The sequence below is a fragment of the Elaeis guineensis genome, chromosome 1 (genome assembly GCF_000442705.2).
Source record: "Elaeis guineensis isolate ETL-2024a chromosome 1, EG11, whole genome shotgun sequence".
Classification (NCBI taxonomy): Eukaryota; Viridiplantae; Streptophyta; class Magnoliopsida; order Arecales; family Arecaceae; genus Elaeis; species Elaeis guineensis.
In genome coordinates, this window is record NC_025993.2 from 165,929,039 (window position 1) to 165,955,357 (window position 26,319).

A 26,319-nucleotide genomic window follows, 5' to 3' on the forward strand; every position below is an offset into this window, starting at 1 on the left:
AAACAAATTAAATATGTTAAATATTGCTACCCTTAAATCCAATTCAACTTAAAGCTTAAGCCAATAGATTTTGGACCTAATCATCTATTTCAATACATGAGTCTCAATTTAATTTATTCTATATGAGAGTAAACTTCACATGTGATCCTCAATATTCGTTTCTTTCATGGTGTAAGGATTCGTATGGACATATATTTTTTTCCACATTGATTATTTACTGGGAAGATCTTAGATAATGCAGGATCAAAATATGCAAACAATATCTTCTAGCTAGTCTTTTTGGATAAGCTTTTGGATTATTTCAATTTGTATTAAAGTGAATTCAGTCCAAAACCTATATGGATTAGGGGATACTGTAGCACAGTTTTATTGGGACTAACTATAAGCCAGTTATGATATTTATGAATGGATGCATAAATTTGGATCCTTAATCTGACAAGAATGTAAGGGATTAAACTATAGGAGTATATGAAGATTCGTGTAGGCATGTATTTAATCCTATATCGATAATTCATTAAGCATATCTTATATATTTATATAGGATCAAAAATTCAAATAATACCATTCGGCTAGTCTTTTTGAATGAGACCCTGAGTTATTTACATAAACTGGCCAATTTGAAATCCCCTCCATATATATTCACACTCTAGAGTTATTCAAATATCCATACATTATGATTCCCCAATTCTTTGTCAAAATATACTCCAAATCGGTATGTATTCCATCAATCTTCTTATATCATCCATGGTAATCATTCTTTGAACACATGTGCCACATTCCTTGATGAAACCTGTCCATTTGACATTCGCATCACACTTTCGAAATTTTTCAAAAATTTTCTATTAAAATACAAGCAATATGAATTTGTTAGTAACGGCATTGAGCAAGAGTATAACATTTCTACGGAACTCAATTTCAAGTTCGGGGTAGAGAGTTATAGCCAATTTACTGGCAATTGCATGGATTTCTGAATTTACACGAGACAAGGAGTATTTTTGTCAGCTCAATCTTTGTTCGAACTAGGGACGTTCTAGCACGAGTTCGATGATTTTTAGAGCTTCTCAAGGCCACTTGCTTTTTTCTTTGAGCCAAATAAGCCATCCTGTTATGTTTTTACTCCTCTCCATGTCCTACATCAAACACTGCCTTGTTATTTGATGATCTAGACAAAAAAGAGCTAAGGTTGCGATATTACCATGCAGAACTTCATGTGCTAGATTAATCCTGTTGGATGGTATGAACGATGATTGTAAGAAGACTGTTAGAGGCGCTCCTGTTTGCACCTTAGTCTAGGATCCTCGTGTGTACTGGATGGTCTTTGCGTCGACCACTTCAGATCGACTTCAGCTCTTAGAAACAATTGCTGGAAGCTAGTGCTTTGTTGGAGACAACTCATAAATCATATGATTATCTTAGCACTCTCTGTTCTAGGAATGATTAGTTAGGTCTGTAACAAAGCACAAAAGAAGAAGAAGAAGAAGAAGAAGAAGAAAACTACTTCTGATAGGCGTTTCCTTGATCCAGACTTGGACATTCCTATCTAACATATGCTTCGTGGTGCATGAAGAGGAGCTGTGAATCTAAAAGTCTAGCGTGTATTGCAGGGTGGCTTCATGTAAAAATTAAACTTCAATCACAGTAGCAGACTGTACAGTATCCAGATAGAGATGTTTTCGTGATCGATGTGACTATATATTTTGGGAGCAGGACCTATTGCTCCAGAGGTGTAACAAAACATCAGCATCTTGATGCGTGGTGGCGAAGAGGTGCATAACCTGTCCCAAGAGGAGAATTTGGGTACGGAGGCTCAAGTCTTTTTTTTGTTTTTGGTACAAAAACCGGGGGGGTGCGTGGGGAGGATATTCGATGGCACCGCGGTGCCAACGCTTCATGGGGGAGGCTGAAGTCTTTACGGGACTCGTAGGATTAGAGGAGGGAGTGTTTTTTTTTTTTTTTTGGTAAAAGAGGAGGGAGTGTTTGCTGTGGGGATTATATAGGCATGGATGAACAAGGGATTAGGAATTCATCAACCATAGAGGGTCGTAGTATGAAAACCCAAATGTGAGGTGAAGGACACTCCAACCTCGCTGCTAGATATTTGAAAGCTTTCCTCATGTCGCACGACTTTTGTTGCAGAGCATGTTAACAAAGAAGCAAATTATATTGCTGACTAAATTGTTGCGGGTGTGGTTGAATGTTTTCCTCGTATTTAGAGATAGCAATAAAATTCAAACCCATGGATACCCGATCTGGCTCGATTCGATTGGATCGGATAGTCAATGCATTGATTGGATTTGGATCGGAGCAAATTATATTGCTGACTAAATTGTTGCTCGTGTGGTTGAATGTTTTCTTCATATTTAGAGATAGCAATAAAATTCAAATCCGTGGATACCCGATCTGGCCCGGTTCGATTGGATCGGGTAGTCAATGCATTTATTGGATTTGGATCGGATTTGGATAAAATTCGAATGCTTAATTTTGAATTCGGACCGAGACTAGATAGCTATGCATCCAATCCGATATTCAATCCGAACCCGATCCGAACTATTTTAATATTTTAATATATATATATAATATTTAATCAATTATCATCTATTAGTTACTAAATCTTAACTTATTCATGTAAAATATTTTAGCCAAATGAAGACTAAAAAATATTCATGCAATCACAAGATACACCAATATGATTACTATTTTTGATATATTTTAAATTTGAACTTAAATTTCAAACATTGGTTATTGATAGCAGGTTTAATTGTTGTTCAAGTCTTTTTAGAACTTGCAACTTAAATGTGCTTTTTTTTTTAATTATATTTATATTTTTATTTATTTCAGAGGTATTGAAACTAAGTGTTGTTGTTAATTGTCTTAGTCTGTTAAATTTATATTGCATTTAAATTTTATTTAAATTGAATGTGGAACTAAGTATTGTTGAACTAAGTGTTGTTGAATTTTATTTTGCTTAAGATAATTTAAATTTTATTTTTATTGAACATGAAACTAAGTATTGTTTAATTTTATTTGTTTAAGATAGATAGATTTGTAGAATGATAGTATGGCTTTAAAGTTGATAGAAATGAAAAAAAATATACTCAATATGACTCAAGTGAGTTCGGACTGGGTGAATTTGAATTATCCGATACTCGATTGAGATGAGTTTGAACAAAAAAAATTCAATCCCAATAGTGTTTGGACTGTGTTTGAGTATATTATTGGGTATTTGGGTTTGGATTTGGGTAGTTAGAAATCCATCCCGAATCCGATCCGATGCCATCCCTACTCATGTTGCACAACTTTTGTTGCTGAGCATGTTGACAAAGAAGCCAATTATACTGCTGACTAGGCTGTTGTGTATGTGGCTGATCATATTGAAGCTATCCTGTGTTGAAGGTACTATGTTGGAAGCTAATATATAACGTGTGTTTAGCTCCATATTAGCTATATATTAAGTAAATCTTGAATATTCATATATAACCAAGGAATTTAAATAGTATCTCCAAGTTTGGTTTTTTGGATAAAATCTTCAACGGTCGCAGATGATATTAGAGCTATGATCTTGGATTGTTGGTGACCTTCACCATAAGATTTATTCAATATATTTTGCAATAGTTTGGATAGACTAGTTATAATATTGACAGCAAAACTATTAATCATATAAAAATAATTATAAGATTAATAGTTTTATTTATACTTATATTATATTATCATTTTAATATTAAATATTTATTTTGATTAGAAAATTAACCAAATAGAAATAGTATATTAAATAATTTCATAATGTAAATATAAAGTACAATAATATATTTATGTTGTAACTATAAAAATATTATTGAATAATAATATGATTAATAATATATTATATACTTTAAATACTATTTATATGTAATATCAATATAATATACAATATGGATATAATATATTAATAGTATATTTATATATCAAATTTTTTTTTGAACCTAGAGATGTTTTTGTCCCAAAATCAGCCTAAGATCACTTCTAAGATGATCCTTGAAATCCATCATCGAGGACATATTTAAGATCATTGGATTGGATGGTTATTATAAAATTGAGAATGATTTAAGATCATTATCACTAGTCTAACTAAATACAACCATCTCTTCACCTTCTCCTTAATCTTGAGTTCATCATTCCATACCAAATGCCTCCTAATGAACATTGTATTATAGCATATTTGGGCTAATCACTAGACTTGGGCAATGGGCCGTGCCTAGTCCGGCCCGGCCCGGCCCAGGCCCATTAGGCCAAATACTGCAGCTGGTCGTGCTAGGCCGGGCCCATCGGGCTAAATACTGTAGCGGACTATGTCAGGCACGGCCCATCTGATAAATGGACCATGCCGGCACAGCACGAAAGCCCTAAACCCTCTGTCCGGCACAACATTAGGCCTGAGGACTGACAGGCCGTGCCAGACACGGCCTGTTGGCTCATCCGGCTCGACCTTTTTTTCAGCCCAATCGGGTCGTGCCTGGCACGACCTGCAATGGCCTTAAATGGGCTATGCTGGCATGGCCTGTAACGATTAATTTAAGATTTTTTTTTATCATTTTGACCCCTCCAACAGCCAAAAATGGCTAGATTGAGGGGTATTTTGAAAAAATGAAAGTTTTAAAACTTCTATAAATAGGACCCTCATTTTTCATTCTCATCACACCAATTCATCAAATCAATTTTCTCCCTCTCTAATCTCTATACTTCTATTTATTCTCACTTCCAGCAATTCTTCTATTTTCCATTCAATATTTAGTAAGTAGCAATTATAGTTTAGCAATTCAAGAGTTATACAAGAGGAGAAAACATCCTCTTTTAAAGGTAGGAGTTCAAGAGGCAGCTCTTTGGTTGCTTCGCTCTACTTTGATCTACCTCTTCGGCTTTACAAATCTGCCTCTCCAACTCTCTGCTCTTTCTTTTCTTCCTCTTCGGCTCTACTCAATTTTCTTTTGTTAGTTATGGGTTAGTTTTTATTTTTTTATATTTACTCAGTTTAGATGATAACTTATGATGATGAGAGTATTGCCGTCGTGCATGTCTTTGCATTCCTCCTATTTTTTAGAAGGAAGAAACTCTTTCTACTCCCTCTGAAGCTCCTTCTGTTGAAGCTGGATTCTCTTCCCATAAAAAAACTAGCACTGTATGAAATTATTTTGATAGAATTTTGGTTGATGAAGACTATAAGACAAAGTGTAAAAAATATGTCAAATTATATAGTTGTACTAGTATTGAAAAAACTGACTATTTGAAGAGATATCAAGAGTCTCATAGGGTAAGTGATTCTCGTCTTCAAAGCATCCTTAATACACAAGGAGTACCATTGTAGGTACTTTTGCTTATAATCATGAAAATCAAAGAAAAATACTTATAAAATGGATAGTTAGAGATGAATTACCTTTTAGCTTATGTGAATCTTTTAATTCTGAAGAGTATTCAATTAGCCTTACAACCTGCTTACAAAAGAATCAGTAAACGTACATTTAGAAGAGTAGCTATGATTAATTATTTAGCAATGAAGGATAATTTGATTGGAACTTTTTTATCTTAAATGTAAAAGTATTATTAACTTTTGATATATAGACTATATCTGTAGGTAGTATATCTTTTATTTTCGTCACTGTTCATTATATAGATCATGATTGGTAATTAAATAAGTATATTCTTACTTTTTATTCTTTTGATTACTTCGTTCTGACCAACAAATTTTCAATGCTATTTATCAAACTATAACTATATATGGTATTAGTAACAAAATTATGTTTGTTACATTTAATAATGCATCTAATAATAATGTAGCTATCTAATTATTAAAAGACTCTTTTCATCTCATTCTTAATGAGAAATTGTTTCATATTAGATGTGTATGTTATATTTTAAATCTTTCTGTTCCAGCCAGAATAAGCATGGTTCAAAATATAATTGTAACAATTAGGAATGCAGTATCTTTTATTCATGATTCAAGAGCACGATTATAAGAATTTAAACAATTATGTCTAGACTACGGTAAATATTTTTAAAAATTTAAACTTGATGTAGTTACTTATTGAAACTCTATAAATACAATGATTTATCATGCACATCCATAAAAAAATTTGTTAAATACATATATAAATGATTATGGATTAGACTTTATTTTGATTGAAAATAATTTAGAAAAAAAATTTAAAAAAATTTTTAGTTAGTTTTTTAATGCTACAAATACTCTTTCTGGTATTTGTTTTTCAATCTCTTATGCATTTTTATAACAAGCATATATAATTTGTAGTCAATTTGCATAATATAGATATAATGATATTTTAATGCTTATTATTCATGAAATTAAAAAAAAATGAAATCAGTATTAAGACATGGTATATTTCATGTATAACTTAGCTGCTATATTTGATCCACGAATCAAATTAAGTAGCGTACATATTTTACTTGATAAAATTGGTAAATATATGAATCATGATTATGAAGCACATAAAGCTGAAGCAACCCAGCTACTTTATGATATTTTTGCATTTATATGATGAAAAGATTTGTGGATCCAGATAGTCCATATCATCTTCACAACCCATTTCTAATACCTCTCGTTCATCATTTGTTTTTTCATTTATTGCACATAAGAGATATTCACATTCATCTTCTTCATCTGCACCTTTCTCATTTTTAAGCAACGAATTAGAATTTTATTTACAAAATAAAATCTCTTTTGCATTAAATGAAAATCAAATAGAAAATCTTGATGTGTTGGTCTAATGGAAGGTATGAAAAATTAATACTTTGTTATGTCTGCAATTACACGTGATATTTTAGTTATGCCGATGTCTACAGTAGCATCGAAATCAGTTTTTAGTGCAGGTCGACGCATTCTGGATGAAAAGAGGAGCAGAATGACGGGCGAGACAATTGAGATGCTACTCTGCTTCAAAGATTAGCTAGATGCAGAGATAAGACTTCAGGACAAAGGAGGATATGATAGTGGATCTGATGACGAGGACGACACAAACATAACAAATAATTAGTAAGATTTATCTTCAATTCTTAATTTCTTAAAATTATATATTTTTATTTTTTATTTGTTGAGGTGAGTCACCTTTATTTTCTTCTATTCCTTATTGTATTCTGGAGGTCAGACCTAGCCCCCTCCCTCTTTTATATAATTTTGATTTATATTAATGAACTGGTAGGGGTCCATACCAAACTCTCCACCATTATAAGGTGGTTTTTACTTTTACAAAAAAATTTCAATATCTCTTATCTTTTTTTTATTTACCCCCAACCTATTTTATTTATAAAAAATATTTTTTAAAAATATAAATTATTTTTTTAAAAACTTTAAAAAAGTGCCATGCCAAATAGACCATGTTAAGGGCCGGCACGCGGGCCGTGCCGGGCCTGGACCGACAGTCACCAAACCCCAAGTCCAACCTGACCCCAAGAATTGGCATGGGCCAGTCGTGCTGGACCGGCCTGGCCCATGGGCAGTCCGGCCCAATGCCCAACTCTAGTGACCACAGGCTTATGTGGGCCAGCCCGATCCGATGCCCAACTCAACTGGCCACGGGCTTATCTCCGTATGGGTGCCAAAAAATCAAGAGAAGTATGTGCGAATCTAAATAAATAAATACCAAAAAAAGGGAGGTTAGATCGAAGGTTCGCAGTCTGAACCGCTTCACTACGCGGAGGAATCAATTAAAAATTAACATCAGGTCCATGGGCTGGCTCGGTCCGATGTCCAACTCTACTGATCGCAGACTACGTGGAGGAATCAATTAGGAATTAACATTAGGTCCATGGGCCGGTTCGGCCCGATGCCCAACTCTACTACATCTCATACTACATCACCGTCTAGGTGCCAAAAAATCAAAGGGAGTATGTGCGGATCTAAATAAATAAATATATATATATAAAAAAAAAAAGAGGTTAGATCGAAGGTTCGCAGTCTGAACCGCTTCACTTCGTGAAGGAATCAATTAAGAATTAACATCAGGTCCCTCGCTCGTCCTTTTTTTTTTTTTCAAAATCCAACTTCATAAACGATGTGCTCAAACCAAACTCGACGCCGATTCTTGGTCCAAGCAAACCGCCAATGCTTTGGAACGACAATGGGGCACTCCGATGGCACACCCCTCTTCGTCGATACCAACCTCGGCACCCATTTGGCTCTCCCTGTCCCTCCAGACATCACAGCTGCTGATCTCAAACGTAAGAATCGCTGCCTGTTTCTCTTTCTCACGCCCTTCTTCCGTTTGTTCAAATGCTTCAATGAATAATATCGGCGCTCGTGCTCGTAACGAGCGTCCCCTATTTTACTCCATTAGCTATTTGTGGCAGAGGTTATGGCCTTTGAAAGTGCGTCAACATGTTCTCTTTGTTGGTCATGGTACGCATACCATACACACTGCCACAAACATATGAAGTGCTTTAAATTTGATTTTGTTAACAAACAAGTTAGTTCTTCATCGAGTAGGTCATTTGTTGAAAATACTCGATCTTGCTAATTTTATAAGAAATATATGATGCTTGTTGTATCTATTCATGTTGAAGTTCCATATTATGTTTTCGTGATGAAGTTCGATAGACGTGTAGACTGAGCTGATATAGTATGTATGATGTTTTTATGAATTATGTTGAGCTATTTAATGAGAAGATGCTTTTACTTTATCATTTTGTAATTTTTCTCCTTTTGTCTTGTTTGTCCATGCCTCGAATTGATTCTATTTCTTCTTGGTAAATGATGTGAATAGGGCTTGCCCTAATGATCACACCCAGGGTTGTAGAACCATCCTGAATCGTTCGGTTCGGGGCATGCTAAATCATGCCACTGGTGGACCAGGACGGTTCTGGCCTTCAAAATGGTACATTAACGAGGAATCAAGGGAGGGAGAAAGAAAAAGAGGTGAAGAGAGAGATGGAAGGAGAGGGAGAGGGAGAAATGGCTTCTGGAAAAGAAAAGAGAAAATAATAGGGAAGTTGCCAACTTCATCCGATAAAATCAAAATAAAAAATGAAATGGGACTGAAGCCTCTGTTTTGACAAAACGGAGGCCACCACCACAACAGCACCTTCGACGGCCTCGGCGGCCTTTCAGAGGCCATTTCTCCCTCTCCTTTTCCTTTTATACCCTTCTCTCTTTCTCTTTCCTCCTCTTTGTTATGTTGGATTGGGACGATGCCTACCACCTCTAGAAGCCAATTCTCCCTCTCCCTTTCCTTCCGTCCCCTTCCCTTTCTCTCTTTTCCTTTCTTTCCTCCTCCCTCTCTCCCTCTCTACTGTGTTGGTTCAGGCCTGGCACGAAATGATATGAGGGCAATACCGAGCTACACCACCGGCTAATCGGTCCGAGTTCCAATATCGGCACAGTGAACCTCGATCACACCACTCCTCTTAGCTACCAAAAGTTATAGGTTCAATTCTTAGGCCGTGCATTCCCAAAAAATATGGACCTAGAGAATTATAGTGCATGTGGTTCTCTTTCCCATTATCATAAATAAGAGAAAATAATACAAGGTTATGACTGATAATTAAAAACATCATTTTTTGTAGTTCATCTTACAATAGTTAGAATGTTGTGCTAGATGTCATCTACGCTGCTATATAGGAAATGCTGGCCCATGTCTTAGCAAGATTTAGTAGTACAGGATGTATGCATTCATGTCTAACGTCTTGCATAGGTTTGCATTTTTGAGACATTTAACAAACATTAGGTTTAAATGCTCGATCATATTGGTTTTAGGCATGCAATATGGAACAACTAACCTACATTTTATAGTGTATGTTCTGTTTGTAAAATGAATAGGTGAGAACTTCCAGTCACTTTTCTTCGTGATACATGATTAGTCAGTTTCAGAACTGAACTGATTAGCCTGATTGCACCTCCTTGACTCTCAGTAATCTCCCTATTCACTACTGGAAATGCTGCTTATCAAAGTCAAAATTTCTTTAGCCCTTTTAGTTCTTTGTTTCTTTCTTCTTCTTCTATTTCTTTCTTTCTATTGTTAATTTTTTGAGGGGGCAGAGGTGGGGGAAGGGACTCTAAGTGTCCTTTTTGACATACTCAGTCCATTTCAATGATTTTATATTTCATGCATGCTAGATCTTGGTGGAAAAAGTTTTGCAATATGCAATGATATGGTCCTAGATATAATTTGTTTATCAATTTAATACATGCTTAACCATCTTGTTTTGTTATACATTTTTTTTATTTGTATGATTTTTTGTTAATACGAAACAAATTCTATTTCTTTGAAATATCTATAGTGCTCAACCTCATCAAGTGTTGCCAATAAAATGTGTTCTTGGAAAGTTGATGTGATTTAGTTCATCTAACATTTCTAATGTAAACCTAATGTTTAGTTGCCCAAATCAGGAGTATAATTACAAGGGATGGATCTCTCTCCTTCTCTCTCTTCACACGTGTGTGTGTGTGTGTGTCTCCTCTCGATTAGGAGGAGCTTATCCCCACTATTTCTACCCAATACCCAACTCATCCATTGGGGGCTGACTCCAACTGGAATCAAACCCCCACATGCATGCCTAAGTGGCAAGGGGTGGATACTTCCAAGCAAGTTTCTAATCTGGAAATGCCTCCCCCCTAAAAGAAGAGAGAATAAGCAGACACTTAATGGTAGAAGTATTGTCTTATTGAGATCAAATGTCTTATTTGTAAAAAAGATCTATTTTACTTGGGAACAATCTGTTGGATTTATTACAAGGGCAGCAAATCAGACTGGTTATGTCAATGGGGAAGTGTTGTCTGGGTTTGAAATTGTTTGAGTTGTAGCCATGGAATTATGCTCATTATAGAAGTAGCAGAGTTGTCTCTTTCAAATTTCACACAATTTATAAATATTTTTTCTTTATCAAATCATATCGAAACTTGAAAGAACATGTTTCCTCTTAAGATACTGCAACCCCTCTCTTTAGGCATCTCCTGGGTTGAATAACTTAACTCTTCATGCCATAATAATTTCTCGTTCCTTCTGCTTATCCCAAATTCAGAAGCTAGTGGAGTTAACAGAATGGTATCTTCAATTTGGGAAAAAACATCAAAATCTTCTTGCTTAAATTTTGGTTCTTGTATCTTTGTATGGTGGTTTGGATGCCTTAAGAGTATCCGAAACCAAAATGCCTGAGTTTAGGCATTTCTTTTGACCTTTTGTATGTCTATGTCCTATAAGTTTTTATGCTTCTGGTAAGATAAATTGCACGTCCTTCTTATCCTGCAGGTCAACTTGAGAGGGAACACTTTTCTTGTTTTCCATGTATTGGAGTGATTAAGGTCCAAGCTTTGATGGTAAGTTGCTGAGATTTTCACTCATGTATTGTCCTTCATGTCTGTCCTCAGCTGCTTTATTTACATCTCAGTCTTCTGATGTTCTTGTAGACATTTTAATGCTTCTCAATTTTTATACTTTCTTCATCATTGTAGGTAAAGAGGAAAACCCACTTTTATCATCTTCCAGATTCGATGGCGATAAAGAAATCTTATCAGGGGTTGGCAGGCACTTGGTTCCTTCACATGAATGCTTCACAGTCTGTAGACATGCCGAGGCAAGAAGCTAGCATACCTTCAGGATTAAGCCATTCCACAGGACAAGACTTCTCTAATCAGAGGGAACCTGTCAGGCCAAATGCTAAAGTTTCACCAGCTTTGGAAAATTTAACAGCATCGAATAATTCAAATCAGTGTGAACACAGAAACAGAGAAGTGATGGCTATTCAAGTTATCACAAGTCTAGAAACCAAAGACTCCATGCCTATTGTCAGCAATGTCACTGATTGTTCAAAGTCAGAGAAGGCTGCTGAATTCAGAGCTACAAATATGAAGAGCCAAGCTAGCAAAAATGGAGGACATCATTCTATATTCAATGAAAGGCAACTTGATGTGCTTTCCTTACCTATTTGTGGCAAAGAGAAAAGGAAAAAGAGGAAGATATGGGAACGGGGAAATTCATCAAATGTTGGTAGTGGACACGTAAAGGACATCAGAGAGGAAAAACTTGCCAGAACTCAAAAAATGCATACACCTGAATTAATATCTTGTTTAAAGCCTGATAAAGGGAAGGGAACAAAAGATGGTACCATTACTGATGAATCCCAAGGCATGGATCAAAAGGACAAGAACTTGTCCTCAGAGCTTCCACTGTTGAGTAGACCCCATATCAGTTCTTCGACAGTGAGACAAACTCCCAGCATTAGTTTGTCTGGAAACATCTCTCTAAGTGGTCTTATTTCAAGATACTTCTCCGACTATGAGGAGGTGAATTCATGCAGCAGTCTGACCAAAAATATTCAAAACACTAAAAAATTGACTCACCAATTCAATGATGTGTTGAAGGTTGAAAAACTTCAACAAAATGAGATCACTGGCTATGCAAATTATGCTGCAGAATTTTCAGTCAACCAGAAAAGTTCAAAGAGAATTGCATTGGGTTCTGATACGATTTGTTCCTTCAATGTTAGTTCTGATGGTGTGAAAAGGTTGGAAGATTATCCAATGAACATCAGTAACAGAGAACATGATAAAAATGAAATAGTTGCTTTTGATCGTCAGAGGCGAACAAAGAGTAAGATGATGAAAGATACTAGTGTGGCATGTAATGATGAGTATAGCCCCTGCCAAGCTGATCATAAGAAGACATTTCGAAACAAATTTAGCAGAGGCAAACAACCAGTCAATAAGAAAAAGGTCTGTCTTACGCCTCATTGTTCATCAGTGAATTCTACTCCACTGTCGTTTAATAAGCATACGGGGGCTTCAAGGAGCAAATTTGGTAGAAATGAAGTTGGCAAACGCCTTGTTCAAGCAGCAAACAACATCTGGTTTTCTGCCAGTGGGAAAAAATCGCTGCAATCTATGTTTGTCTCGAGGTCCGGAAATCTGTCCTTGCCTGAATCAGTTGTACCCGTTAACAAACTTCCTTTTGAAATTGATGAATCTGATGACTGAAAGATGAGAAATCTCATTATTTTGGCTTCTTTCCAGCCTTCTAGCAGCTTATTCTTTTGATTATGTTGACAGCAGTCTTCAATGAGTGGTACTGAGAAATCTCCCTCAGAAAAAATAATCCACTCTATAGCTGAGGCTATTTCTAGTCGTTTAAAAACAGCACAGGACGGGCAACTACAAAAGAGAGCCACTAATGAGACAACCTTGTGCTAGGGGATGGCCCAAATGGATCACTTTTTTAAGAACCCCGATAGCCCAAATGGATCCATGATGTTATTATTATGTATTTTCAGGGAAAGGCACCTTAAATTTTTTGTTACACGTCTCGGCTTCCCAATCCAACCATTCATCAATAAAGATTAAAAATCAGACTTGTCAAAAAGATGATGTCATTGACCGCAACCATCCTCCAGGTCTCTTTCAGTGGAAGCCTATGTGCGCCCCCAATTAATGAAAAAGGAAAAAAGAAGGAAAAAAACGGTTGGATTCACGCTTTGCCCAAATAAGTTCATGGCCTAGTTAAAGTTGATAAATGATAAATAAACCTTAGAACCTGTTTGGAAAATTCAATAGGTTTGGACCGAATTTTCCATAAGAATCAGATCTGTTGGCCTGCTTAGCCCATATTCGTCTAAAGATCCATCCTAATCCGAGCTTAAATTCTATCACTGGGCCTGTTTATGAAGAATAAAAAGACCTCCATGGATCTTTTTTTCTTTCCTCCCACCGGATTTGGGCTGGGAAGGATCGCACCAATATGGATCTACTCAAATAGACTGCCCACTTTGTGAATTTAATGGAAAATTCAATCCAATCCTATTGGATTTCGGCGGCTAATGTTACTGATACATTGGATTAACCTTGAGAGTTACTATGAGCGTGAATTTTGAGCTAGGATAGTGCATAGATCAAGCTGGCCAGCGTACACTGACACACATGCCACATATATTGCTATCCCGTTCTATAGTCCACAAATTAACTCTAAATATGGTTCTCCTTTTTAGGACATAATTTAACTTTGAATAATTTATTGGGCCGGATTGCCTAAGCCTGTCATTGGATCCCAAATAAACTCTGTGCGCATGACACCAACTTTGAGAAATTCTTTGTGCACCACGGCTGGTACAGAATCACGCTCACCGTCCATGATGATTGGTTCACGCACGAGGCTGGGATACGATGTGCAAAAAAAAATTTTTTTTTTCATCGGCCCTACAGAGGAATCAATCACCATGGGCGCTATGCACGATTCTGCACCATCCGCGGTGTACAAAAAAGTTCTCCACCAATATTACACGTATGCTGAGCTCTAGGGCAACCTATTTCAACTGCACCATTAATTTCTCATCTCTTAAAAAAAATTTTTGTACGTCGCAGGCGGTATAGAAAATCTAACGTGAAGTGTACCGTCTTATCTGAATGGTCACTTAGCCATCGCTTTCCAATGCGCATTTAATATTCACAATTCATTATTTTTGTTTAAAAATTTAGAATCACAAAAATATTTCTTTTCTTTGAAAAAAATTATATATCCTGTAGCATATTATAACATCCTGCATCATATTATGACTTTTTGTGGAAAAAAATTATGACATTGTGTGGCATATTATATTTTCGTGTGCATAGAAAGTCATAATTTGACTCAGGATGTCATAATATGAAAGAGATATTTTTGTCCGACCACTTTTCTATGTGCATTTAACGTTTCCAGCTCTACTTTTTTATTTGAAATTTTTAAATAACAAAACTACCTCTATTTTTTGAAGAAAATTATGATATCCTGTATATATTATAACATCCTACATTATATTATGACATTCTGTAGATAAAAATTATGACTTTCTGCACACAGGATGTCATATGGATATAGAATGCCATAATTTTTTTAAAGAATAGGAATATTTTAGTCATTCAAAATTTTAAATGAAAAAATAAAATTGCATGTATTAAATACGTATTGAAAAATGATGGCTACGTGGACCAATGAGATAAAATAATGCACTCCACATCAAATTTTTTACACCGCCTACGGTGCATAAAGAATTTCTCGTCCCTTGATCCAAGTAAAGTCCAGTGAATTAAACTTGGATGAGCCTAAAGCGATCTTTTTTTTTTTTTCCTCGGCCTTCTTTCGAACCACTGAAGCATGGAAGATGCAAGTAAGTTACTGAAATTGAAAAACATTTGCATAAATTTTTAGCATTTGGTATTTAAGTTTGTATAAGTTACATCCTTTACCTTTATTAAACCGGAATAAAATATGCTTCCGGAGTAGAATATTTTTGGTAAATGGCATGCCTTGCACTTTAGATCCAGTGAAACATCATTCTTAGTTATGTCGTGTAACTCTTAGGTGCGAAACCTGAAAAGTTAAAATGAGTTTGATAATTCTTCAGCAAATACTATATGACCGAGAAATTGAACAGGGATTCGTTGTGCAGGATAACCGATTCTGTCTCCTTTTTTATATTTAAATATTTATAGAACATGAATCACCTCATGATGTCCGTTTCATGTAAAGAAAGTTAGCAAATTAAGTTTTCTTTGGTAAAAAATCTTATTTATCATGCCAATCTATTATAAATATATTTATAAAAATTATTACAGTTAAGGATTCATGACTCGACATATGAGATATTGTCTGCTTTGACCTACAGCCTATAGTCCGAAGATTGTATGGATCATTTTGGACCTCACGATTTTATCTCTTAAGATCGTGTCTGTATACTACTCCTACATAATGGTGTTTAGACAAAAGGAGCCATAGATCGTGTCTGTATACTACTCCTACATAGTGGTGTTTAGACAAAAGGAGCCCCACAATCATGAGGGTGATGCTCTTCCTCTAGCGCAAATATTACAGTCAAAGATTCATGACTCGGCACGTAAGATATTGTCCGCTTTAACGTACAGCCTATAGCTCGGAGGTTGTTTGGATCATTTTGGACCTCACGGTTTTGCTCTTTAAAAGATATTTTACATGGGAAGAATAGTCCTTTCTTATATCAGTTAGATTTTTTTTTGACTCCAATCAATATAGGACTAATGATACCCTTTCTTCTGCACCACAATAGAAATAAAAATATATAATAAATTAAAAAAATAACTAATATAGCAGTTCACAATATGGCTTCTCCATGATTAGTCACATATGTTATCATTTAATCTGCAATATTATTGTCTTCTCGATGGATATATGTCACCTCATACGTCGCTAAATTAGCCGTCAATCTCTGATAATCTTGTCTCAGAGGATGAGGACTATGTCTTTAAAATAGGTAAATCAGCTAGCCATCTAACAATTATCAAAAAGTCACCCTCAAATATAATATAAGTTGCCTTCACAATATTTATTTCATATTTCAAACATTCCCATACACGTTACAATTTTGCCGTAGGAAGTATGGTATTGAACAGACGAACACCTCTTGCTACAATCAGCATACCAGTAGCACTTCCTAATAACAAAGCTCGCTCCACCCTACTCTTTCTTATTTTGAATATTGTCATCAAAATAGATCTTGAGAAAATTAGAGGGTGGTGGTTCTCAAAAGAAATAAACAATATATGGTAACGCAGAGTTTGTAGAATATGAACCACATATTTTCTTAGATATCAAAAATTCCTTTCATGCGACCACTTAGATATACTCTGGGCTTTGACGGAGGCTCTCAAGAGTATCAAACTACCAATCTAGGATCCCAAATATTAATTTAAAAAATATGATCATTTCTAGCCAGCCAAATATGATAAATACTTTAGGACATCAAAATAGCTTCAGTATATTGAGGATTTCTCTTTAATATTCTGAGGAAAAGCATCTAGAGAAATTATTGGAATAGTCGTCGCATTAGAGAGGGGAGCCTGCTTCCAAACCAAATTCACCATCCTGCAGTCTAAAATAACACGAGAAACCGATTCTTCAAATTCCGGGCATAAGTCACAATGATGGGGAATATGAAGAACATGCGGCCAAAAAATGCTACAAGGGAGCCGGTTCCAAGCTAATTTCCGCATAAACAATGTAACTTTTGGATGAATACCAATTATGTTGGGTGGATGTCTGGTCAGAACACCACCTCCCAAGATTTTTTCAGTACCACGCGATGCAGCAAAAAAAAAGAAGAAACAAAACAAAAGGAAAAACAACCAAAATATGTGGATCAACCACAAAAGGGCTCGCCTCCACGGGACATGCAAACTTCACTATGAAAAAAAATTTTACAAGAGGAGACCTCACCCTCAACCCTTGTACACCCAATTCTCTCTCACCTGAAGTTCCCCTCACAAAAGCTCTCTCTCTCTTGAAGTCCCCCTGAACCCCTGAAGTGCCTGGCGACCGCTGTCCAGGAGCCTCCTGCTCCTTCTCTCTCAGCGCCCTCGCCTCTCTCTCTTCAATCGGGTTCGTACGGCTCTGTACGGCGAGAAACCCGAACCACACACTCTCTGTTCATCACAGGGCCCTTTTAAAGGGTTAAACCGAGTTTAAACCTAATTAGATTAGGTTTAAGAGTCCTAAACCAAATCAGCCTCCTGAACCGTCGGATCGTCACCGGAATCTCCCTGGGCCGTCCGATCGCGCTCCGGTCTACGGAATAGTACCGTGGACCGCGAGAAACGCATGGAAAATACCCATGCCGTCCATAGGCCCCGCCGTGGACCGCCCGGTCCACGGTGGACCGGGGCAAGGGGGCCAGCAGGCCGCTGGCCTGGGCCGGCCCGCGCGGGCAGGCCTGGGCCGCTCCTGGGCCGCGCGCCCGCCTGGGCCGCGGGCCTGGGTTGCGCGTCCCGCGGCGCTGCCGCCCGCCGCCGGTCGCCGGCGGTCCTCCGCCGCCTCGATTCTCGTGCCGACTTCAAAAGCTCGTATCTCCTCCATCCGAGCTCCGTTTCAGGTGATCTTGATCTCGTTGGACTCCGTTTTTCGCCGCGAACCTCACTGTGGGCTCAATCTCGAGGCGTCAAATCCTAATAAATTACAATCCCAATCAATACGACAGGTGGATGGGGCTTCTGGCTTAAAAAATTTATAAAAATCTGAAATTCTTATTAACAATCCAGATGATGGATTCCATCCCCACCTATCTGCACAACCTCCACCCAATATAGGAATAGCAAGAATTTTTTTTCTGCCAACTCCCCTGCAAAAGCTTGAGAGATCACAATCAAATCCCATTTGTTCTCACTTTTCACCATGAGATCCTTAATTATAAGATTTTGCAATAAATTAATACCAGCAGGAGTAGGCCACCATGCAGGAATAGGTCACTATGAAATAGGAATAGATGAAATCCATGGATACTTAATCACATTAATAGATGCTCATTACCCACATACCATTTAAGATGAGAACAAATTAGTGGAGCAAAAGAGCATATCTTTTTCCAAACAGGGGATCTATTCTGCGCATGTACTGGGCGAGATAAAAATAACCCTGCTCCATACTTAGCCCTCATGAAAGAAACACACAGACTATCTTGAGTCAACATAACTCTCGCAGCATACTTAACCATAAGAGCTCCACTTCTAGCTCAAAGAAGAAATCCCCAAACCATCTGTCTGAATAGGCTGGCAAATACAATCTCATGATAGTAGATGTATTCTCTTGAAAATATCTGAGATACCCCACAACAAATTCTTAATTATTCCTCCCAACGTCAATGACACACATTTAAGAATCATGCAATTTGACATCAAATATATGGGAAAAGCCGAAAGAACACGTCTAATTAGGGTAACTCATCCCATCATAAACAATGCCTTCCATTTCCAAATCTCTAATTTATTTGAGAACTACTGAATCAACTTTTATAATTTGCAGAATATAGACTATCAACTATAAATGGAATTTTATTTTAACTGTTGCTGTAACCTCAATGCTCTTTTTTGGAGGAATATGTCCTCCTTAATATTTTATTCTTTGCTCTGTTCTTGTATATCTTTTCTATTGTACATATATATCTGAATAAAAATCGGGTGGCAATTCATTGCTTCCCTTTTCCATCAAAAAAACTATGATTGAAACTCCCAAGTAATTCCATATCCCGTTAGATCCCTTAATCTGCAAATAATTCTTTTTTCAATGTCTTGATAGAGTATTTACCCTTAGATTAAATCTAACTACTGATTTCTCCAATTAGGCTCTATGTCCCGAAGCCCTCCAAAACTCTGAATAATACTAGATAGACTCATTGCATTTGCTAATATGACTCAAGTAATCAAGACAATCATTTGCAAAAAGAAGATTGAAAATATGAATCCTCAATCAACATGGCTGATACATCAATAAAAGAGTTTGTAGAAATTGTAACATGGAGCATTCTAGATTGAGCATCTAAACGAATAATGAACAAATATGATGATAAAGGATATCCTTATCTCAATCCCATAAATTGACCTCTTTTCGGTGAACAGTCATATTTTCCATGGTTTGTTTCATCTTGGCAAGAGCTGACCAATTCCGTGATTCTCTGCCACAATCTATGCCCTTAGGCCACTAACTTTCTTCTTTCGTATCAAACCAAGCTCCGGATGATGGCTTGTTTGATTTTGACGTGTATTTGACCAAGCAAAAAGTGCTCTGTATTTGAGTTCAACCACTCATGACGCAGGTTAGACGCGTTCGGTGCTAGTGGCGCTCTCATGATCTATTGGGATATTATATTTTTTACCCAAGAATAACCCTAATGGATCTAAGATGTCGTCACTATGACACGACTTTCATAACAAAGTTAGCGTTAAAGTTTAGCAGGTCGTTGCGGGGTCATCTCACCTCGGTTTTTATTTTCGATCTTCATCATCAGTCGTTATCTTCGATCAATATCTGACGTTGTCATCGGACTCATACCAACTCTTTGGTCATATCTCAACAAACAACTCTCAAAGTTTTAAAAATATTGGGCCATTATAAAAAAAATATAGATCGACGACATATCCCTTAAATTTTGGATGATTACAATAAAATTTTCGATATTTATAATAAAATATGATATATAAGTTAATATCACTTATAGCTTCTTATCCACGATAACATCGTGATCATAATTCTTCATGACAGTTATTGATTATCAAGATAACATATTTTTTTCTATAAAAATAAATATAAAAAATTTTTGATAAATTTTTTTTGAAATACAAAATGGGCATTTACTTATTAATTCTCTCTTTATTTTTAAAATTCTGACTAATTTAAATATCAAAAAAAATTTATTAAAAAATTTTCAATGAGTTAATTTTTGTTTTAAATCCTCGTAGCATCTAATTGCCTTAAGAATTTTGTCCACGTGGAGCTCCACTTCAGATGAGCACCGATCTCGACTACTCCTTGATCCTGAGTCCTGCGGCAACACTGGTCAGTCTTAGTAGGTCCCTTATTATACGAGGTTTTTTTTTTTTTTTTGATACGACGTGGAAGTATATTAATAAAAAATATGGTACATGTTTTATGGTACGTCTCTAATTTGACCCAGTCATTTGAAATGTTCCGATTCCGTAAGTCCGTGAATCACCACAGATAGCCCACATGGATTCATTTTTTACTAGCACAAAGATTTCGTAGCCAAGTTAGATTCGTAGGTCAGCCTAGTTATAAGTCAGCCTTGTGCATCCTAATTTGAACCAGTCATTTGAAACTTTTCCCGATGACGTGACTTCTTGAATTTGACGAGGTGAAAAGGTTCCTGGTACAACACGAAATTATTGTTTAAGAGCTCGGTGGCATCAATCGTTGGGTCAATGCTAGCCACTTATTCTTACCAAAAAAAAAAAAAAAGTGCCAGCCACTTATTCAACTACTGGATTAAACGGGCTCAAAATGCTTCGTCATCTGTGGAACTACTGGGTTAAACGGTTGGACCAACGATGTCTTAAAAACCATAGATTATGTTAAAAATTCTGAAAAGATAAATAATAATTTTCTAATTTTAGGCATAAAAAGAATATGAACAAAAAGTTATTTTCCCTCGCTAACCCGTGGATAATATCTTATTGCTTTCATACAATCAACATATATGAGGGCTTCTCAAAGATGACATTGCATCGAGAAAGAGCCTTCTACTCAACGGTTGATAGGGCCTAATAAAGGAAACTCCCATAGTATGAGAAGAGGGAAAATATTATAGGAGAGATTAGCTTGTGCTCACCTAATAAATAAAGTTTTAGATAACAAGCAATATATATATATATATATATATAACATTTAACCCGATTAACCATCCGCCTTACCCAGGTGTTTTAAAGGTTGATTGCATGGATGACACAATTTCGTGCAGCTTGAGAGGATCTTGATGATGCATTCAAATGCCACAAAGAATATGGTTGGAAGGTGACTCGTCAGCAGGACATGCTTGAAAGGATCTTGATGATGCATTCAACTGCCACAAGGAATATGGCTGGAAGGTGACTCATCAGCAGGACATCAAACCCCTCCGCTCATCTTCACCTCAAAGACAATTCCTTGTGGAAGGATCAGTGTAGGTCATCTTGGTTCACCTAATAATTTCTTTATTTTGAGGGCCGGTGTCCATCTTCCCACATGCCTCTACCGTTTCCTTTTTCCAATAAAAAAACCCAATTAAGCACCCACGCACCCACAAAGCTTCTATCAAGTTAAAATACCTTAGAAAATCTTGAGATGGAAATGTCCAGCCAAACGAACGCATTTGCCCAGACTCGGGACAATTTATCCCAACCACCATTGCAGTGTGACCAACCCAGTGAGAGAACAAAAGCAAGAAAAAGATGGATGATTTTTGATAGTCGAGAAAAATGTGAGAATCTTATAAATTCCAGTAACACATAATACGGGACGATTGTGATTGATCATCCATTACATAGGTGGCTTGGTTGATAGGCTCTCAAAGCCTTCTTTATATCCTACAGACATGTACAGAACTGCAGTCTCGACTGGAAAGCAAACCGATAGCTGGAGTATATGTTACTAAACCATGACGATATTTACATCGCTTCAAACAAATCTTCTGCGACAACCTCTCGAACAGCAGTTATATTATCCTTGGCAGCGCAGTGAGATGCCATGTGTTAGTCTGAATCCAATCATCAGTCTTTGCTGAAACTCCTCAAAGGGAAGGGCTTAGCAAAAGTCACACCACTTGGAAAAGAAACCTGATATGAATAATCTAACTGCATCATAACTTCAACAGAAGCCTGCCTTTTTAATGCCAAGCCAACTTAAAGATTAAATATCTTAAATTTATCTAGCCTTTCCAAGAGAAGTGGTAGTTGGGTGATCAATCCACTTGACTGTCATGTATAATTCACCAGATTCAACATCACGAAGCTTCAAATGGACATCAAGCACAATCTCACCGTTCACATGCATCACGAAGCTGTCAGCCAATAGGCAATTGTCGCTGTTAGGTGCCACTTTCCTCAGTGTGGTCTCACCCGTGGTTAGCTTCAGCGCTCGCTTCAACTTTGAAGCCGAGACTAGCGGTTGAAGGTCAAGGAAGGCATGACCCATCCTGTCATCCGATTTGAACCGGTCTCTGTCGAACACCTCCTGTGAAAAAAAAAAAAAATGAAGGTTCTAACTTGAGTTTGTTTCTAAAAAAACCGGCTCAAGACATCCAGGCAAAATATTATGGAGGGAACTATGATATATCTTGTGACATGTATCTAAGCTAACCACTGTTTATAATATGCATAGTGATATCCAAGATTGTATCAAAACTCCTGCTTTTAAGTAGTTTCTTAGATGCGCTCACATCTACTAGAGGCAAGGTGTATTTTGAAGGCATTGATCAAATCTCCAGTAGTCCCAGGTGCTTTTGGGAAGAATAAACAGTAAAACACCATTGGTACGATTGGTACAATCAAAAAGTAAATCCAGTTGTTCCATATGTTGAAGGTTTTGTCATGATTATCAATGCTCCTCACGTATTTAAACCTAGGTAATTTAAGTGCCTTTTGGCTCCCCCTTTTCTCTCCAGAGAGAGAGAGAGAGAGAGAGAGAGAAGATAAATCAAACCTTTAAGGAGTATGCTCCAAGTTCCAACAAGTTGCATGATAGCCACAGGGATCTTTTAGGTCTTTTCAGTGATCAAGAGACACATATACAACAATTCACAGAGTCAAAACATGAGCAATCCAAGGACAACCATTCCATCGCTATTTATGTAAGTTTATGCTTTTAAAATAATGTTATGTTTATCAAAGGAAGTCACGTAGGAATATAATACTCCAATAATGTACCATGAGATCCAAAGTGGACCCAGTTGACACATGATGGTGAGCAAAATTATTATTTCCATTTAACAAAGACAGCAATAGAATAGCTGGCACATATTGAGTTTTTTTCTTCAATATATAGCGATACATTAACAATCTTATGAAACATTGCTTTCTGTAGTTATTAAAGTATTCGTTTCTCATATATACAAGTTCAAACATAGGTCACCATCAAATTCCCCGAAACTACAAAACAGAAACCTATCTACATAAAATAGCATGGCAACAGTCATTGAAACAATCAAACTTTTAAAAATATTAAGCATCATATGACGTTCAACTTGTCATGCACTGAATAGCACTTGACTGACCACAGAAAGATTGTAGAATAAAGAACATACCAGTTTTAAGACACCAAGAGGTTCTTTAATGGAGAATGTTAGCTCTTCATTCCAAACAGGATTTAGGCAACTGTTGATGACTTTTGTCTTTGCAGTCTGATCAATAAAAGGAAGAGTAAGCATAGAAAAAGCTTGGCAAAGTTTTTCCAAGCAAAGCACTAGCTCAAGATAAGAGGGCCTTCCAATGTCAAATTTCCATATGACAAATCACTAGGTCAAGATAAGAGGGCTTTCCAATATCAAATTCAGTATCTAGTCCATCAACACAGATGACAGAGTAGGCTGGACAGCAGAGCAGTCAAAGTCAAACCACCGCATAGATATAAATTCTAGCATGATTATATCAAAATTAAGAAAGTCCATATGGGATTCATCTGATTAAGACCATACTGAGTTGAAGTTAGATGACAAGCTGCAGAATATCTCCAAAAGGAAAAAATGTTTTGCGGTACCCATTAAGTGCACACAAAAGGTTCACTGAGTCCACTACTACGAGCTCGGCAACCCAGTAACCAACCACATCCACTACTTCTAGATCGAATCTCCGAGCAAAACCAACCCCGCTTTGTGGCATGGCAGAAGAAACTTTTCATGTGCACATAATTGGTGCCATATAGCATACTCATTCCAAATGCATCTTCATGAATGCTTCTTGGATCGGTGATGACAAGTGGCCACCAATGTAGAATATGAGGAGATCTGCATCTTACACAGAAGTGAACGTGCATGACTTAGAATAGCATGCACAACAATGCTTCTACAAAGGCTGAGCCATATCTTGTGTGTTTTCATCATCATCATTGTTCTCATCACCAAACATCTTCATCATGGAGCACAAACACCATTGAAGGATCAAGCAAATTTGAAGACCAACTATTAACTTATTGCTGACCTTTACCGGCCCAGAAATTCCAGCCATGGTGGCTTATGCACAAGAGGGTCATGCAATGAAACCAAGAAGGGCAGTGGGAGGTTGCCAAGAGATAGCTCATGCATCCAGGAGCTGATGTTATCTATAAATTGTGCACTTTTATAACCAACGAAAAAAAAAAAAAACCTTATTTAAAATCTCGGCAAACTTTATTTTTTTGAGTAAAAAGATGTTATTTAAAATGCCTAACTTAATCCATGGATGTACAGATTTTATTCCAAAGCAAAGGAGTGCAATGTTAAGAATAACCAAGAAGACCTGGTGACTTCAATTTATTTCGTCGAGGAAAGCTCATCCTTAACAAAAAATGAAGCGAAGAAATCCAGGATAAGCATTCTAGTCATAATAATAGTGGACCATGATTTACTTGAAACAACAACATCTTAACCAGATGCTCCATCAGATTGTCTTCATTTGCCTGGGATGGTCATTTTCATGATCCATCCAATTTTAGAGGTTCTTCACACATTCATACCAATATTTGCCTTTGACAAAACATGATCAGTATGATAGCTGATGGGAGATTAAGCTGCCCAAAGGCCGCATCAAACTTGAGATCTTCCAAAAAATAAAAATAAAAAAAACTCCATGATCATATGGAAGCCCACCAATGCTTTAGGCATTGCAATGGTGCTTAACTAAACCAGGGCAACTTGTCTAAGTGACGAGGAAATCCAACGTCAAAACACTGCTTTTCACCAAATACAGCTGCAAAAAACTCACCTGATTTCCTACCCTGACCACAACATAAGGATCGCTGCTCATAAAATCCCGAATAGCCAGATTCCTCCCGTGCACGATGATCACTTTAAGAAGTCCGACATTCACCTCCATGTTCCCTCTCCTGCCCAAAGATTCAACCTTTGCTAAGATATCTCCCAGTGACCACGAACCAAGGTTGTTAAAAATCACAGCAACCAATACTATCCTAAAAGAACTACTACTTGAAGCCTGAATAACACTATTAGTTCTTTCTAGCTTGAAATTTTGAACAAGAATCACCAAATCCAGTTCAAGACTTATAATTTCCGCAAAAAAAAAATCTTTCTTCATAAGAGATTTGAACACCTCCTCCCCCCAACGACCCCCACCAAATAAAAAAAAAAAAAAAGACTTTTTTAAGAAAAACTATCAGGGATTTCTAAATAAACCAAAAAAATTCTTCTTTTTCCATTTTTTCTCTTGAAATTTTTTTTAGTAATAGAGCAAAAACGCTTGAGTCCGATACCATAAGAGAATTAAACAAATCCTGAAAGATAAAAAAAAAATAAAACAGAAAAACACAGCAGACCTTAATCAAAATCCCCAATTTTAGTGACAGGAGACTTCATCTTTCTATCTTTATTCCACAACATACGGATTTTAAAATTACAAACTGAAACAAAAAATCGTTTCACCTCCAAGAGGAAAAGAAACAGGCAGGCAGAAAATCAACATCGAAAACCACTTACCGCTTCGGCAATGGAGTTCAAACAGAACCAGGAAAGGTGGGAAACAAATTGGGAAAGAAAGCAGAAAACCACCTCGGAAAACCACCAGACGAAGAAGCCTTCTTGGGAGGTGGATTTCGGGCAGCTCCGCGACTTACCTCGCCAAATACGGCTTTGAAGGGAGGTTATATAAAAAGGCGAGAGAGCGAGAGGGAGGTGGGTAGCGGCTTTAACGCGGGGTGGTGCGGACCGGCGATTGCCGGTGACCGAGCGACGGATGTGCACATCTGGAACCGCCACGTGGTCGGTCGCCGAGGCAGTCTGGATGCGGAGACGGGAGATTTTCCAATTCGCACCGCGTGGGTCACGAAGCGAGCACACACCGCGTGCGGTCCCTCGCATAGAATTTGAGTCATGGTGGAC

The 26,319-nt window shown here is 37.0% G+C and overlaps 2 protein-coding genes across 6 annotated transcripts; one reads left to right on the forward strand and one right to left on the reverse strand.

Annotated features, from left to right (window-relative positions):
- Nucleotides 1–7,912: 7,912 nt before the first annotated feature.
- LOC105060541 (uncharacterized) lies at nt 7,913–12,984 on the forward strand. Of its 3 annotated transcripts, none has more exons than XM_010944303.4 (3): nt 7,913–8,202; nt 11,226–11,293; nt 11,429–12,984. In XM_010944303.4, the coding sequence occupies exons 1-3, from the start codon at nt 8,037–8,039 to the stop codon at nt 12,947–12,949; spliced, it is 1,755 nt and encodes a 584-aa protein (XP_010942605.1). In that variant the 5' UTR covers nt 7,913–8,036; the 3' UTR covers nt 12,950–12,984. The 3 variants fall into 3 exon arrangements, with proteins under 3 accessions (XP_010942605.1, XP_073103294.1, XP_073103291.1); XM_073247190.1 differs by lacking the exon at nt 7,913–8,202 and adding an exon at nt 8,221–8,380; XM_073247193.1 differs by lacking the exon at nt 11,226–11,293.
- An 8,709-nt stretch (nt 12,985–21,693) lies between these two features.
- LOC105060542 (protein C2-DOMAIN ABA-RELATED 11) lies at nt 21,694–26,081 on the reverse strand. Of its 3 annotated transcripts, XM_073247202.1 has the most exons (5): nt 25,918–26,062; nt 25,190–25,310; nt 23,536–23,631; nt 22,274–22,466; nt 21,694–22,069 (listed from the first exon to the last, which is right to left on the reverse strand). In XM_073247202.1, exons 2-5 carry the CDS (start codon nt 25,298–25,300, stop codon nt 22,038–22,040), a joined length of 432 nt encoding a protein of 143 aa, XP_073103303.1. In that variant the 5' UTR covers nt 25,301–25,310; nt 25,918–26,062; the 3' UTR covers nt 21,694–22,037. The 3 variants fall into 3 exon arrangements, with proteins under 3 accessions (XP_073103303.1, XP_073103299.1, XP_010942608.1); XM_073247198.1 differs by having other exon boundaries at nt 21,694–22,466; nt 25,990–26,081; XM_010944306.3 differs by having other exon boundaries at nt 21,694–22,466.
- Between the last annotated feature and the right edge of the window lie 238 nt (nt 26,082–26,319).